Genomic DNA, 14,675 nt, shown 5'->3' with positions numbered 1-14,675 from the left:
CCCACGTATGGTAACAATTCCAAGAACTTATCTGTATACTCATCAACGTTCATCTCCTCCGTCTGTCTCAACTGCTCAAACTCCACAACCTTTAGCTCCCTAGAACTGTCAGGGAAAGCCCACCCAGCAAATTCATTGGCGAACTCTTCCCATGTCATACTGTCTATTCTGGGGTCCACAAAGTTCTTGAACCATTCTATGGCTTTCTTACATTTTAATGTGAACCCTGCCATCTCAATGGCCCTGCTCTCATCTGCTCCCAACTCACTTGTGATCATTCTGACTGCACTGAGATACTCAAAGGGATCATCTCCCGTGTTGAATTTAGGAGCATCCAACTTTAAGTACTCCGTCATCTTCACCTTATTTTCCCCTAAAGAACTGGGTTGTGCTTCAACAACAGGGGCTGCTGGTTCAGGTGGTGGTGGTGGAGGTACTGTCTCTCTGGATTCGGGCGATGCTGAACTTGGATAAAAAGGTGGGGTGGATACATGTGATATGGTGGATAAAAGGAAGGATAGGGCATATATGGCATGTAGGGTGGATATGGGGCAAAGCTGGAGAAATCCGACGTGCCTCCCATCGGATACCCGGGGCCCTGTGGAAAGGGTGGATAGCCAAACCCCGAGGCCTGTACGCCTCCCTGGGACTCCCCCATACCTTCTTCTGACCTTCCTACACCCATGCTTACATCTCTACTCTGATCCTCCTCCATAGCAACTCTCTCTTCTTCTGATCTTCCCCCTCTACCTATTCCTCTTCTGCTCTCGTCAGAAGACCTTCTAGGGTCTCTTGACGTTCCCTCCCTGCTTGACCTGTGAGTCCTTGCCCTTGGCAATGCAGGAGGACGAGCAGCTGTACCCTCACTTTCAGGTGGGACTCCAGTCAATCTCGCGGATCGACGAGTTCCTCGCATCTTAACTCTCTCTGGAAAACAACACATAACAGAGCACATAAGAACCACATATAGGAAAACAACACATGCAGCATGGCATTGCACATCATCAGATAGACAGGACTAACATCCTATCCTAGTGGACATGTTTTCCTCTTGTGCTTGACCCACTAAACCTCTATGAGCCCAACTCTATCTCTCTAGGTCCGACCATGTGAACCTAGGGCTCTGATACCAATCTGTAACAGCCCGAAAACCGAACTGCTACCGGCACTAGGATCCAGATCGACTTAAGGTCGCCGGGACCCGTAGTAAGCCTGCTATACTGTCTGTGTACCTATGAAATCCCATACATGATCATACATTTTCTGTCAACCCATGAAAACTTTTCTTTCCTCCAGGGCTTAACCTGTGCATGCACTATTTCTGATCTATCAACTCATAATGTTACGCCTGGTTTTCTCATATTCATAATAAAAGAAAACATACATAAACTGATCATGTGTCTACAACAAGGGATTACAACTCTTATAAGTCAAGCACAAAGCTACACACTATACATTATCTCTTTACATGTACATGTCCACACTAGCTATTACATAACTCTGCTTCTTGCACACCCTGCTGGACTCCCTCTGGACTCTGAACCTGCAAACCTGGGGGATAGGGGAGAGGGATGAGCTATACAAGCCCAATGAGCAGAACTATAAACCATAGGTTGAAAACATGATCTCATGGAATGCATAACAGCACATCATCTCAGGGATAGACATGACCACCAAAAATCCCACTGAAAGGATGCCTGGCCTAGCCAGGTCTTACAACCTCAATCTGCCTGGCCCGGCCAGGTCTTACACACTCTGCTCGCCTGGCCCAGTCAGGTCTTACGATAATCTGCTGCCTAGCCTAGCTAGGTCTTACCTACAGAAGGCTGCCTGGCCCAGCCAGGTCTTACATAGAGCTAGGGCTATTGGGGTCGCCTTGGTCTATCCACAGCCTCATACACATCGTATTATGCAATGCGTCAACTTCGTGAAACTAATGCAAACACCCTACTATACTCTTATGATGCATGACATATGCTCAAAGCAGTTTAGTTCTGAAAAGAGAAGTTCCACTCACCTCTGGCTGACTCTGTACTAACTCTGCAGGTTCTAAAACAGTGCTCACTGCTGCTCTCTGGGGTTCCTCTGGTCCGTACCTACACAGGTGGACTCAAATGAGGGACCAAACTAACTCAAGAACATCTCTAAGAAACTCCCCCAAAAACCCTCTACAAGATCCCCAAACAATCACATAAAACATGCAAAAGAAAGCTGGACAGGGCACTTTCGGCTGCAGGTTCGGCGGCCGAAACCCTTCTCCAGAGACGAAACTCATGCATGTTTGGCGGCACCTTCGGCGGCCGAAGGTCTCGTCCAGAGACGAAACTCACACACTTTCGGCGGCCGAACTCCCTCTTTCGGCGGCCGAAAGTCCCTTTCTAAACCGAAAGCCTAGCTTTCGGGGGCAAGCTTTGGCAGCCGAAACTGCCTTCACAAGGGGTTCGGCGGCCGAACCTGGTTTTGCCCGCTGGGCAGAACCCTGCTCTGTTTCATGCACACCTTTCCCCCAAACTTACCCAACATGCATATCAACTACTCCCAACTAGCACATACCAGAAAACATGCATAAAAGGGCCTAAAACTCACTTATAACCCCAAGAAACATAACAAACAACACTTAAATAGGCTTCAACACAAAATCATGCAAAACCTCAACCAAAACCCTATTCATGCATACTATCCATACAACTCCCATAAAACCTTTCAAAAATCAGTAAAAGAGGTTCTGGATCTTGACTTACCTCTTCCAAACAAGAGATCAAGTGATCCTAACGTGGAGATATGAAGAAAACCTCTTCCAAAGCTCCAAACTTCCAAACTTGCTATTTTTGCTCAAAACCTTCAAAACACACCAAAACTCTTAAAACCCTTGAAAGATTTGGTGAAAAACATGAAAGTCAACTGGGGAGAGGCTTGAACTCACCTCTAGCTGCAAATGGAGGAGAAATATCCTCCTTCCACCGACCTTTGGCCCTTTTATAGGTGGCTGGCCAGACCACCTTCGGCAGCCGAACGTGAATCCGAAACCATGCAATGTTCGGCGGCCGAAAGTGACCTTCGGCGGCCGAACCTTTGCATTTCTCCCTTATTGCTTTTCTTTCAAAACTTATTTCCTTTAACACTTTAAACCATTCAAAACTCTTAAAACACTCATGAAAACATAGGTCTTACCCTTCTCGAGGGTTCCGACACCCAAGATTCCACCAGACGACAGGAATTCCGAGGCTGGACTCGAGCCGGGTATTACAAAGGGGCCTTTTATAGGTGGCTGGCCAGACCACCTTTGGGGGCCAAAGGTGCTTCCGCAAACTCCCCATGTTCGATGGCCGAACTTGAGGTTCGGCAGCCGAACCTGGGTTTTCTTCCTTAGTCTTTTTCTTTCAAAACTCAATTTCTTTCTTCAATAAAACCATAAAACATGTAAAAACATTTTATAAAAACATATTTTACCCTTCTAGAGGGTTCCGACATCTAAGATTCTGCCGGAAAGTAGGAATTCTGATGTCGGGGTCTAGCCGGGTATTACACTTGAGTTGATTTTTTAGCTCAATTATATGCCCACGGGCCTCACCAGTCACCACAATGTTCTTCGTTGGTCCATCGAGCTTTGGAGGGATTGATCCCGAGCATCGATCTCCATGTAAATGCCAAGTGCCTGATAGAAAGGAGGCAATAAACAGAGTTAGAAAACAGGAGAAACAAAGCAAACTTAAAAATAGTAAAGTGACTTGCCATGAGGAGCATCTCTCGGAGGTTGTCTCCCAGTTCCTCCTGGAATTGCGAGCGAAAGGCCACCTGTTGCTTGGTGGAGCAGGTCAGATGGCTGGCGAGAGCAAGGAAGCATGGATCAGAGACATTAGATATCTCGCCAAACATCCTCTCCCACAATATCTCAGCCACATAGGTCGCCATGGACCCAGAAGTCACCTCAGTAACATTAAGGAGATCGTTGTCAGGGGCAGAAGACAACTACCCTAAGGACTGCTTCCTTTGTCAGTGGGAGGAGGGAGAATGGCCGCGGGAGACCCAGCCACGCATGCCTTCTTGGAGGCCTAGCCCTCAGGAGGGGCCTCAGTAGATTGGGCTCGCTTGCCGGTGGCACCCCTGATTACAATAGCGCCAACGCCAACGGCCTGCTTAGGTCGTGGTGCAAAGGGAGCGACCTTGGCTCCCCCCTTGGAGCCACCCTCTGTAGATTCGTAGATGGTGATGGGCTCCCGGGAAGTTGGAGTGAAGGCCAACTTGGACCTTGGAGCCACAGGGGACTTGGAGGAGCCCGGAGTCCTGCCTTGAGTATAAGCCTTTGAGGTTGCAGAACGAGATCTCTTGGAGGCAGGCACCGGAGCCTGGGAAGAAGCAGGGGTAGAAGAAGTAGTCCGACCAGCCATAGGAGGAGAGATAGTGTGAAAACCTCTCAAGTCACATTTGCCACCGACAGGCCAGCCCGGAAGGCCTCCAAGGTGACCCTCATGTTCTCCCTGGACATTGTGAAGTTCTTTGGGGGCTTAATCTTGTCCATTAGGGTGGAAGAGGCTGCGAAAAATGAAAACAACTAATAGTTAAAAACAAAATATAGGAAAAAAGCAAAAGGCAGAAGAGAAAAGCAGAACAGCAGTAGACGAATACCAGCTTTCTGACAGTCCCGATGACTGGACACGAATATGCACTTCTCGACATCATACTTCCATGAGACAATGGTCAATCGGAGAAGGCAGATCTGATTCACCAAGGGCAGCCAAGGAAGGTCATTACAACCTGGGGGGACATCCCTCCAGGAGAGGTCCATATCCCATGTTATTCTGAAGCCCTCCTTTAGTTCCACCACCACGAAACCCTCGACCCAGCCTTTAATGGAGTTCTTATACCCCGAGAAGATGGACAACTCTTCTCGGGGAGCAAAATAGTAAAACCCCTAGCTGACCCTGACCAAACGGAAAAAAGTGGAGAATAAGACAGCGGACGGGGCAAAACCCCAGCACAGGCTGATGGATTCAAAAGAACACATGAAGAGAATGGAGTTGGGTGAGAGCATGCGATGAGTTACTCTGAAATAACGGAAAAACTCAAGGAAGAAGGGAGAAAAGAGAAAGGTTAAACCAAAATCGCGTTGCTTGACAAAAAAGACCAAGCTGTAATCCCGCTGGGGTCAATCAAACTCGACAGTGGAGGAATGGGAAGGGGTGATGCGGGACCTCAGATTCGCAACATCAGAAATTCTATGGACAACCATTAGAGAACAGAAGACTTACCTCGATGAAATTCTGCAGGAGCCTCCCTCGGGCCGCGCAGTCATAATAGGGGCCTAAGGATTTACCCCTTCATTACTCATGGAATAACTACCGAGAAGGTAAAGGGGCACTTAATGACTATCGGATTTCTTACACCTTGGGGTCAGGTCGGGCTCTGGAGAAGAATATAGGCCCAAAGCCCATCAGAACTCTCTGAAGCAGACCGGCCCAGTATCACGTACTCTAACCCGTGGCCAAGGCAGACCAGACTAATCCATGCGCGGGTCCATCAAGGGCTAGCCTAGTCCGGTGATGTGATGGAGGGTAGGAGAGCAGGCCCAGTCACCTCGCAATTCTATCAGGATACGCGCCAGGAAAAATTAAATACCCGCTTGATAGAGAGGGGTACATTGGCACGTCCGTACGTACAGGCCTGAGTGACAGGGACAAGTGGCACTGTAGCAGGGTGACGGTTATGCGTCACTAGAGGATGAAAGGAAAAGGGATAAGGGGGAGAGGGGTGATCTTCTCAGCTAAGCTCACTCATATGCTGTAAATCCTATTTTCTAGATCTCAAAATATCAAAAAATTATACTTACTTTACATCCTTTCCAAAAGAGTATAAAAGTTTATTATATGACCACTAGGACCATTTTGAGATGTTTCGCCACCAAACAAGTCTTATATGTGTAGTGGATAAGAGCTAGTCGAACAAATTTAAAAAAAAAAACAAATAACAAGGTACTCATAATAGTAATATTAAAATACAATATTATTGATACTCCTTTAGAAATATAACCCGAAAATACATGGGCTGGTAGAAAAGGAAGAAGCTGATATCTATGGGTTCAATATATATATAAAAAAAAAGAACCGAACTTGAGACTACGATAACCAAAGTGCCGAATCCTAAAGAAGGATTCGGGCCTGTGGCCAAATCCTCATGGGATTCAGTCATAAGGCCAAATTCGGTGGCATTGAATCCTCAGCCCAAGACCAGATCCCGAAGAGATTCGATCTCAAGCCCGAAGCTGAACCTCTAGAAACTCATCTCAAAGGCGAAATCCTCAAGGCCAATACCAAGTTATGAAAAGAGGAACTAGAATCCATATCCAAAATGGACTCCAAAAAGAATCCTAGCCTATTAAAAACAAACATCATGAAGATCTATAAAAAGGAGCACCTCATTTATGTCAGACACATTTTACTCAAATTTCTCTAAAAACTCTTATTTATCATTGTAGATCAGCTACGGGCTTAAGTATCAGAGATGTTGTCTAAAATTCAACCATCTAATATTATCTTTGTTCTTGTAGGTCATATTCCACATTTCAACAAGATAAAAAACCAGAACAACATTAATTATATTAGTAATCAACATTAAGTATGATGATTTTATTTCTCCTTACTTGTTTTTGATATGTGCGGAAGGTTTAATGACTCTTTTTAGTAATGCTAAGAGAAGAGGCTGGTTACATTGTGGTAAAACAAGTAGAAGTTGCCCACGGATTACTCATCTCTTGTTTGCAGATGATAGCCAGATCTTCTTTAGGGCTAATGAGGAGGAAGCTAATAAGGTGAAAGAAATATTATAGAAATATGAGAAGCTTCGGAGCAAGGGATTAATTTTCAAAAATTTGGGATTGTGTTTAGTCCCAATACTAGCTCTAAAAATAGGAGGAGAATTGAGCAAAATTTGGGGGTTAATAGTGTTGGCAATGGTAGTATGTATTTGGGGTCACCGAAGATTATTAGAAGTAAAAAAGCATTTTTTTCAGTTTTATCAAGGATCATATGTGGAAAAAGATGAACGGTTGGTCTAACTGCTTTCTTTCGAGAGCGGGAAGGGAAGTTCTTATCAAGTCAGTTCTTCAACCAATTCCTTCCTATTGTATAAGCGTTTTTGAGCTCCCACTTTATTTGTGTGATAAACTCCAAAATGATGATTAAATTTTGATGGAAAGGTAAGGCCGAAGGAGGGAAAGGTATCTATTGGTTAGTTTGTAGTGAAGATCGGGGTGGTATAGGCTTCAAAGATATTATAAGCTTCAATATGGCTATGTTGGCGGGTGGAGGTTGATGAATGAAACGAGCACCCTTTTCCACAAAGTGTTCAAGGCTAAATATTTTAGAGACAAGGATTTTCTTGATGCCTCCTTAGGCAACAATCCTAGTTTCGTGTGGAAAGGTTGGCTCGTACGGTGTTAAAGCATGGTGTTAGGTGGCAAGCTGGGAATGGTGAATCAATTAAGGTGGTAAAAGATCCTTGGGTTCTTTTGGATGCTTCTTTTAGGTTAAAGAGTTGGGAGGGTTTTATTGCTAAAAACATGAGAGTTAAAGACCTTTTTGTGAGTGGTGAGATGAGATGGGATGTTGGGGAAGTGTTAGACTTGTTTAGTATGGTGGAGAGTAAAAAATTCTTAGTATACCTCTTAGCATTAGGAATAGAGAGGATTTGAGAATATGGCATTTTGATATAAAGGTGTTTATAATGTAAGATCGGGTTATCAAGTGGCATGTAGTCTTTTTGGAAGAGGGTATGGGGACAGTGAAGTTTGGTGGAAGAAGGTCGTGGGGTACAGAGGTTCAACCAAAAATTAAAGACTTGCTATGGAGAGTGCTTAGGGGGTTCTTCCTACTAGGGAAAGGGTTAAAAGTAGAGGGATTAATATTGATGAGAGATGTACTTTTTGTGGAGAGATTGAGAGTATTGATCATGCATTAGTTAACTGTAGAAATGCAAGGAGAGTATGGAGTCTAGGACGGTACCTTGTACCGAATACTAACATTTTATTTAAAGACTTTTTTTTATGCAGGTTACGAACTCTAATGATGCTCAAAAGAAAACCAAGTTTGCAAACTTAGCATGGGCTATTTGGAATATAAGGAATCATATGGGAGAACAAGACAATCTCTCCAAGTCCAAGTTTCATGCTTGCCATGCCAGCTTTGCATGAGTTTCACGTGGGTAATCAAGTGCAAGCCAATCTTCACCAAAGTACAAATCAACAAGGCATTCTCAACTTTAGGCACGCATCAGTAGGGGCTCAGACTACTGCTCCATCAACAAATTTCACAAGTCAAGGTGTTTCTTCACTGGTGCAGGCGCCAAAGCTCTCTACTTCGGCTAGTGCTTCTCCTTGGCCCGGCCATGTTGACGGCGCAATTTTTCAAGACTCAAGAATGGCAGGTTATGGTATTTTAATAGAAGATGAGGAAGGCATGTCTGTGAGGGCGATTTCAGGATATTATGAACTCCATATGCAAGTGTTGTTTACGTCAAACTCTCCTCTTTGCTCTGAATCATCTTCTCAATCTAGGCTGTTTTTATGTGGGCTTACAATTAATTGTTTTTGCTTTAATTTCTTATGCTTTAGACTTTTCAGATTTTAGACTTGATTATTTCTAATTGTCGCTTTATTTTGGACTTCGATATGATATAAAAGTCCATTGGATTCGTAGGCAAATTAATATAAGAGCTCATATTTTAGCTAGCGCTACCTATCGTCGTCCTCGCCATGCTATATGGATTCCATCCCTACTGAATTGTATGATTTTTTTGATACATGATAATATTTCTTTCTCTTAAAAAAATACAATAATAAAGTGCATTTCAGTCAAAGTGAAAATTTAAATTTTATTTTAAAAATGATATTGATAAAAGAGATAGTTATAAACCCTCAAAATTATTTTTTATAGATTGTAAAATAAATACGTTTGGTTATTTAGCAGAAGATAAAAAAAATAATTACTATTATTTTTCAAAACTATTGGTAGTTATGTATTAAAGATTAAAAAAAATAACTCGAATATATTTTTACATTTCTAAATTTACTGAAAAATTTTAGCAACACTCTGAAAGAACTTCATATAATAGCCATAAACTATTTTATGGTAAATTTAAAATAACTTTGCAATATTTTATTTAAATTTAAACTCTTGATTTTATAATTTTGAAGAACACTCAATGTACACTTGTATTACTACACAGTTTAAAGAATCCATCGTCAACAGAAAAGCGTAATATAATATAAGTGAAACTAGGATAATTCATTGGTTTATTTTTAAGTTATAAACATATTATTTAATTAATAAACCTTAATTTAATAATTTTAAAATTCCTTTTTATCACTATTTTTTTAAAATTTAATTTTTAAATGAAAAATAAAATAATATTGCTACAAAGGAATTAATAGAAGAACCTATTTATGACATTTGTGCCTTTATTTATGAGATTATCCACTTTCACTTTGTCAATTGGACCAGCTTGGTTGGCTGTGCTTGCCAGATTTTTATTTTTTTTGCTAAATCACACCTTTTTTCGAAATTTACCGCTTTAATACCTCAATCTTTCATAATTAATGAATAGTTGTTTGTATTTTTAAAATCAATACTTAAATCTCTCTATCCATCCAAATTTTAGTTTTCTATCAATTTTATTAAATTCTCAAATTACTAAATTTTAATATAATTAATAAAATAATTTTACTTTTTTTTTATTTAAATTCATCGCCTTTTCATTTATTTTTTATGATTAAAAGTGTAAAATGACCCCTTTTTAAAATTAAAATTGTTAAGAAATTAAAATTTCATTTATTTTACCTCATTTATTATAATTTTAACACTTTAATAATTTATTTTTTATTTAAAAAAATATTTAAAATTTTCAATAACTTTTATTCAAATTATTACATTCAATTATATTTAACACTATTATCGTTCATTTCTATTCATTAAAATAATTTAGTATTTGATAATTTTAAAATTTTTAAAAATAATTTTTCTATTTAGTTTTAAAAAAACTTATAATTTTAACAATTATTAAACAGTATTAAGTATTTAAGTAGATTGTAAATTTTTTAAAAATTTATATTTTTAAAAGTTTAACTGTCTACTTATCAAAATTAATTTTTTAAAATTTTAATTTTAAAAATATAAAAATTAATTTATTAATTACGTTAAAATTAAAAAAATAAAATATAATTTATTAAAAATAAAATGCTTTACCCTCATTAATAGGTATTTAAACATTTAAAAAGTATTTAAGTGTTTATGAAATTATTTTAAGTATTTAAAATATTTTTTTACTAATTTTATTAAATTATAAATGAATAAATATTTAATTTTAAAAAAAATTAAAAATTAATCCATTAATCACGGTACAACTTTACTTATATTTTTATTTATTTTTTCATTCTCATGCCAGATTTTCACTTCAAAGTCTCGTAAAAGCATTGGGAATCTATGAGCTGACAAAAGATTTACGGTTTTTTTCCCGATATAGGAGAATTTGCATCTGAATTACTCTGAGCTCTTCTTTGGAATACAATTCTTATATATATATATATATATATATATATATATATATATATATATATATATATAATTACTCTGAGCTCTTCTTTGGAATACAATTCTTATATATATATATATATTATTTTTTGATTCATAAAAAAATTCCTTTATTTAAATAAATTTTAAAATAATAAAATTTAATTAAATTCATTTTTTTAAATAAATTAATAATAAATTCAAATTAATTTATTTTTTTCATTGTCTTCATCATTTCTAAGCTATATAAAATTATTTTTTCACATTGAAAATGAAAATATTTTCTTTTACAGGAAAAGGTTTGGTTCCGAGGTCAAATAATAAGCCAAGTAATAGTAATATTAGAAACATCGGTAAAGTGATGCATTTTTATCGGTAATGCTATTAGTGTCAGGTGATGTTACCCAATAATGCACATAACCTAATAATGCCCATTCCCGCAAACCTATGCAATGATCGTCGCGAACTTATTTGCTCACTTGCCCGCTTGAGGACTACTGATATAGAGACGAGGTCTCCTTCTTAAGAAGAGATATTATTAACGTTTTTACAATATTTAAAATTTAAACTTTACATAATTTTTTTTTCTATTAAAAATACAAATTAAGATATACACTTTTTTTAAGTGAACAAATTAATATAATAAATTTTTTAAAATCAATTATAAATGTATTAAATATTTAATACTTAATATTAAATTAAATTCTAAATAAAATAATTATTAATTAAGAAAACACAAAATAATTAAAAAAAATTCAATTCTTTTAAATTCTTTCAAAATTTATCCAAACAAGGGGTCAAAGGTGACCATTGAATGCTCAAGAATCAAGATCAAGTTCCAAAAATAACATTTTTCACAATTGTTCCTTTTCTTTTTTCCTTTATAATTTAAATATCCCAAATATTACTTGCATAGTATACAATGATTAATCTCAAATGCCTACTTAACACAGCTATTCGATAAATAGTCTTTAATGATCTTGCAGCATAGCTTAGAAGGTGGAGTTGGACAGAAACATGAAAGACTTATCGTTGTTAGGGGATGGCAAGTAGAAATCTCAGCAAGAGATCACCGCTTACCTTATGAGAAACTACTCCCTCTATGCATTTGAAGGCCTCTGTAATGTAATAGCAGTTCCATTGAGAACATTATTTCCTTTGAATAAATGCGCCAGATCAGGATCATCCACGTCCACATCTAACCATCCATTCAAGCGCATGTATTCTATATAATGATCTGGTGGCTTAACTGCACAGCAATTTCTCAAAGTAAAGCCATGAATCATCTCAATATCACGCACAAGCCACCGAATGTAAGCACGATCAACAGGGGGCATAATTTTCAACAGAATCTCATCCCTTTCTTGCTTTGCAGTCACAGGCTTATTTCCCATGCTAAGTGAACTTGTTCCCTAGCACGCAGCAACGAGCACGAAAGCAACAGCTGCAAATTATTAAATGAACAAATGAAGGAACATAAACAGAACTAAATATATATTAGTTATTTTAACATAGAGCTAAATATTAGTTATTTCCTAGCAAAAGTTTCGGACGGGTGTGTAGCTGTAGGAAGATCATCTCCTCATATTGAAAACATATGAAGCTGTTCAGAAAGCTTGGAGGCAATGAAGAGAGAGCATATCCTATGAATAAACCTATCAGAACTATATCTAATATAAAGTTTCAGCAACATCAAAGATATGAATTTTATGTTACAAGATCAAACCAAAAGAGAGTTTCTACAGCACATAGACTAACATCAAGGAAGGATTCAACATCCATAAGAATTTTATTTCCCAAGCATTGGGATAGATAATAACCAAAATCCAACTCCCAAGGTTGACAACCACAAGGAGCCATGTGCCCCCCACCCCCCACCCCCCCCCCCCCCCAACAAACCTCTTCTTGAGAAAAAGGTGAGCTTCAATTGATTGAAAAGAGAAACATAGATCAAACTGGAATCAACATTAACTGAGAGCCAGGATCAAAAGAAATGGAATGCGATGGCTAGACAAAGCAGCTTGCTGAGCAAAACTGGGGTTGGTTATTAGCCATTGAATGAAACACAATATGAAATCTTGTTGACATTGAAGAGCACAAATGGTACTAATGAGGCATGACAATCAACAGAACTCAAAGGAAAATGAGCTTTTTTTAATGGAAAGAGAGGTGAGAATGAGATAGTTATATATAGGTTCAAGAGCAACCATGCAAGTTTGTTACTAAATCTGTGTTACCAGCTGAACTGAGCAGAGTGTTCGCGTAGACTTTGTATCATGTGCAAGGTTTGCATCATGAGTATGTTGAGATCTTCTCGGCTCTTAAAACTTTCTTACAGCAAGGTGATGAAGCATACCATATCAAAACATCCCCAATCCACTAATTTATTGGCTTGAGAAAAAAATGAGGATTTTAGAGATTCTAAAACCTCCAAAAACCAAACCTGAAAAACCTTGCTCCCAAAAACCTGATATTTTCAATATCCTACATTATCTTCAAAAACTTCCTTCGGAAAGGCATCCCTAATTGGCTCATTCAAATGTGATTCTGTGAAGACTGTAGTAATCCAAAGGAAAAAAAAAAAAAAAAGGTTCTTCCTAAAACATAAAAAAAAAATTGCTACTTCATTTGGAATCTTTAACAAGCATCTTGTGAGCAAAAACTACGACGCTCGAAGCGCACTTGATTTCCTTGAAATCAGTTTAAAAGTTATCAAATAAAAGATTCAGACTCTGAAAACAAAATCGAGAAATTCAATTAACCAGGTTTATATGCACATATCCTTCAAGATGAACATAGTGATACCCTGGCTACTCAATTGAACGGGCAAAGCAATTCAAAAAGGCAAATATGCCATCATAATCGAATTGGCTAAAAGAATCGACAACTCCAAGTCTGACACGTAAAGCTAAAGGCTAAGCTATAGCTACGAAATTGAACGAATAATCAATGGAAATAGCACGGCAGCGCATAAAGGGAAACGCAAAATTGAAAATTTCATTACTTTACCTTGTTCAGGAATAGAGAAACGAATAGATGAGCGTTGGTGTCGAGAACTGCCAACTGCTAATCTCCAAGCCTGTAGCTCTGGTCTGCAAATATAAGGTATGCCTATTTACTAATATAGCCTCAGTCTTCTCCTCAATTACAAACATGACTATGAATTTGATAAATCAATATATATCTATCACATGCCATCTCTCAATATTGACATTGTGGCATGTGTGAACTTTTATTTAATAACACGTGGCATGTTATACAAATTAAAAGGTGATATGTGGATATTATTTTAATTAAGTTAAATTATATTTAATATTACTTTTATAATTATTTTATTAATTTTAATTATTTATAATTATGTTTATTTAATTAAAAAAAATACAGAATGTCAATTATTGTTACTACTATTTCTTCACAATAAATGTTTTAAAATTCTTAATAAATCGTCGTTGTAAATATAAATAGAATTTAATTTATATTAGAAAGTATTACTTTTACTTTTTATTTTTTTAATAATTTTTAATGGGACCCATTTTCGTTATCCCTTATTTTCTCTGTATACTTCATCCACCAACCTCGCTGGCAGCCAGTCGTCTCTTATTCTTATCACTTTTCGTTTAAACTTCTTCTATATTCATTTTCTCTTTCTTTTTTAGATTTCTTTCAACGTAACTTTCTCATTTAAAAAGAAAAGAAATTTTTCGTTAATATTTCAATTGATTTTTCCTTTTTTTTTATGGATTTTTTTGCATCTACAATCATGAAAATTCATTGTAACCCCTTCTTTTTCTGTTCATAATTATTGGTTTCTGTTTTTTTGGCTTCTAAGTTGTTTATAATTTGGATTGAATAATAAACAATGTGTTAGTGATCAAGCATAAATTAGCCACATTTTTATTATTCTTTCTATTGCTTATTTACACATTTTTTAGCTTAATTTATGGTTTTTATCTTATTTTTACAGAAAAGGAAGAAATTGGAGAATTGGAGAAAAAGTGCAGAAAGTTGACAGAAAAGTGATTGGGTCAGTGATTTGCCCAGTGATTTGCCCAAAACAAGCTGAAGCAGAAACCTGGAGGCAACAGGCAGAAGTGATAAGGTCAGTGATTTGCCCAG

General features: G+C 37.6%; 1 protein-coding gene across 2 annotated transcripts; it reads right to left on the bottom strand.

The window, feature by feature from the left end:
* Positions 1 to 11,409: 11,409 nt before the first annotated feature.
* Positions 11,410 to 13,700, bottom strand: LOC110612794. Of its 2 annotated transcripts, none has more exons than XR_006350383.1 (2): positions 13,569 to 13,700; positions 11,410 to 12,003 (listed from the first exon to the last, which is right to left on the bottom strand). XR_006350383.1 is itself a non-coding variant. In XM_043955579.1 (2 exons), the coding sequence occupies exon 2, from the start codon at positions 11,951 to 11,953 to the stop codon at positions 11,660 to 11,662; it is 294 nt and encodes a 97-aa protein (XP_043811514.1). In that variant the 5' UTR covers positions 11,954 to 11,971; positions 13,569 to 13,626; the 3' UTR covers positions 11,410 to 11,659. The 2 variants fall into 2 exon arrangements, 1 of the variants encoding a protein (XP_043811514.1); XM_043955579.1 differs by having other exon boundaries at positions 11,410 to 11,971; positions 13,569 to 13,626.
* Between the last annotated feature and the right edge of the window lie 975 nt (positions 13,701 to 14,675).

Source organism: Manihot esculenta, chromosome 4, assembly GCF_001659605.2.
Source record: "Manihot esculenta cultivar AM560-2 chromosome 4, M.esculenta_v8, whole genome shotgun sequence".
Lineage (NCBI taxonomy): Eukaryota > Viridiplantae > Streptophyta > Magnoliopsida > Malpighiales > Euphorbiaceae > Manihot > Manihot esculenta.
Note: the sequence above shows the minus strand (reverse complement) of the source record. Positions and strands in the feature narration are given on the sequence as shown.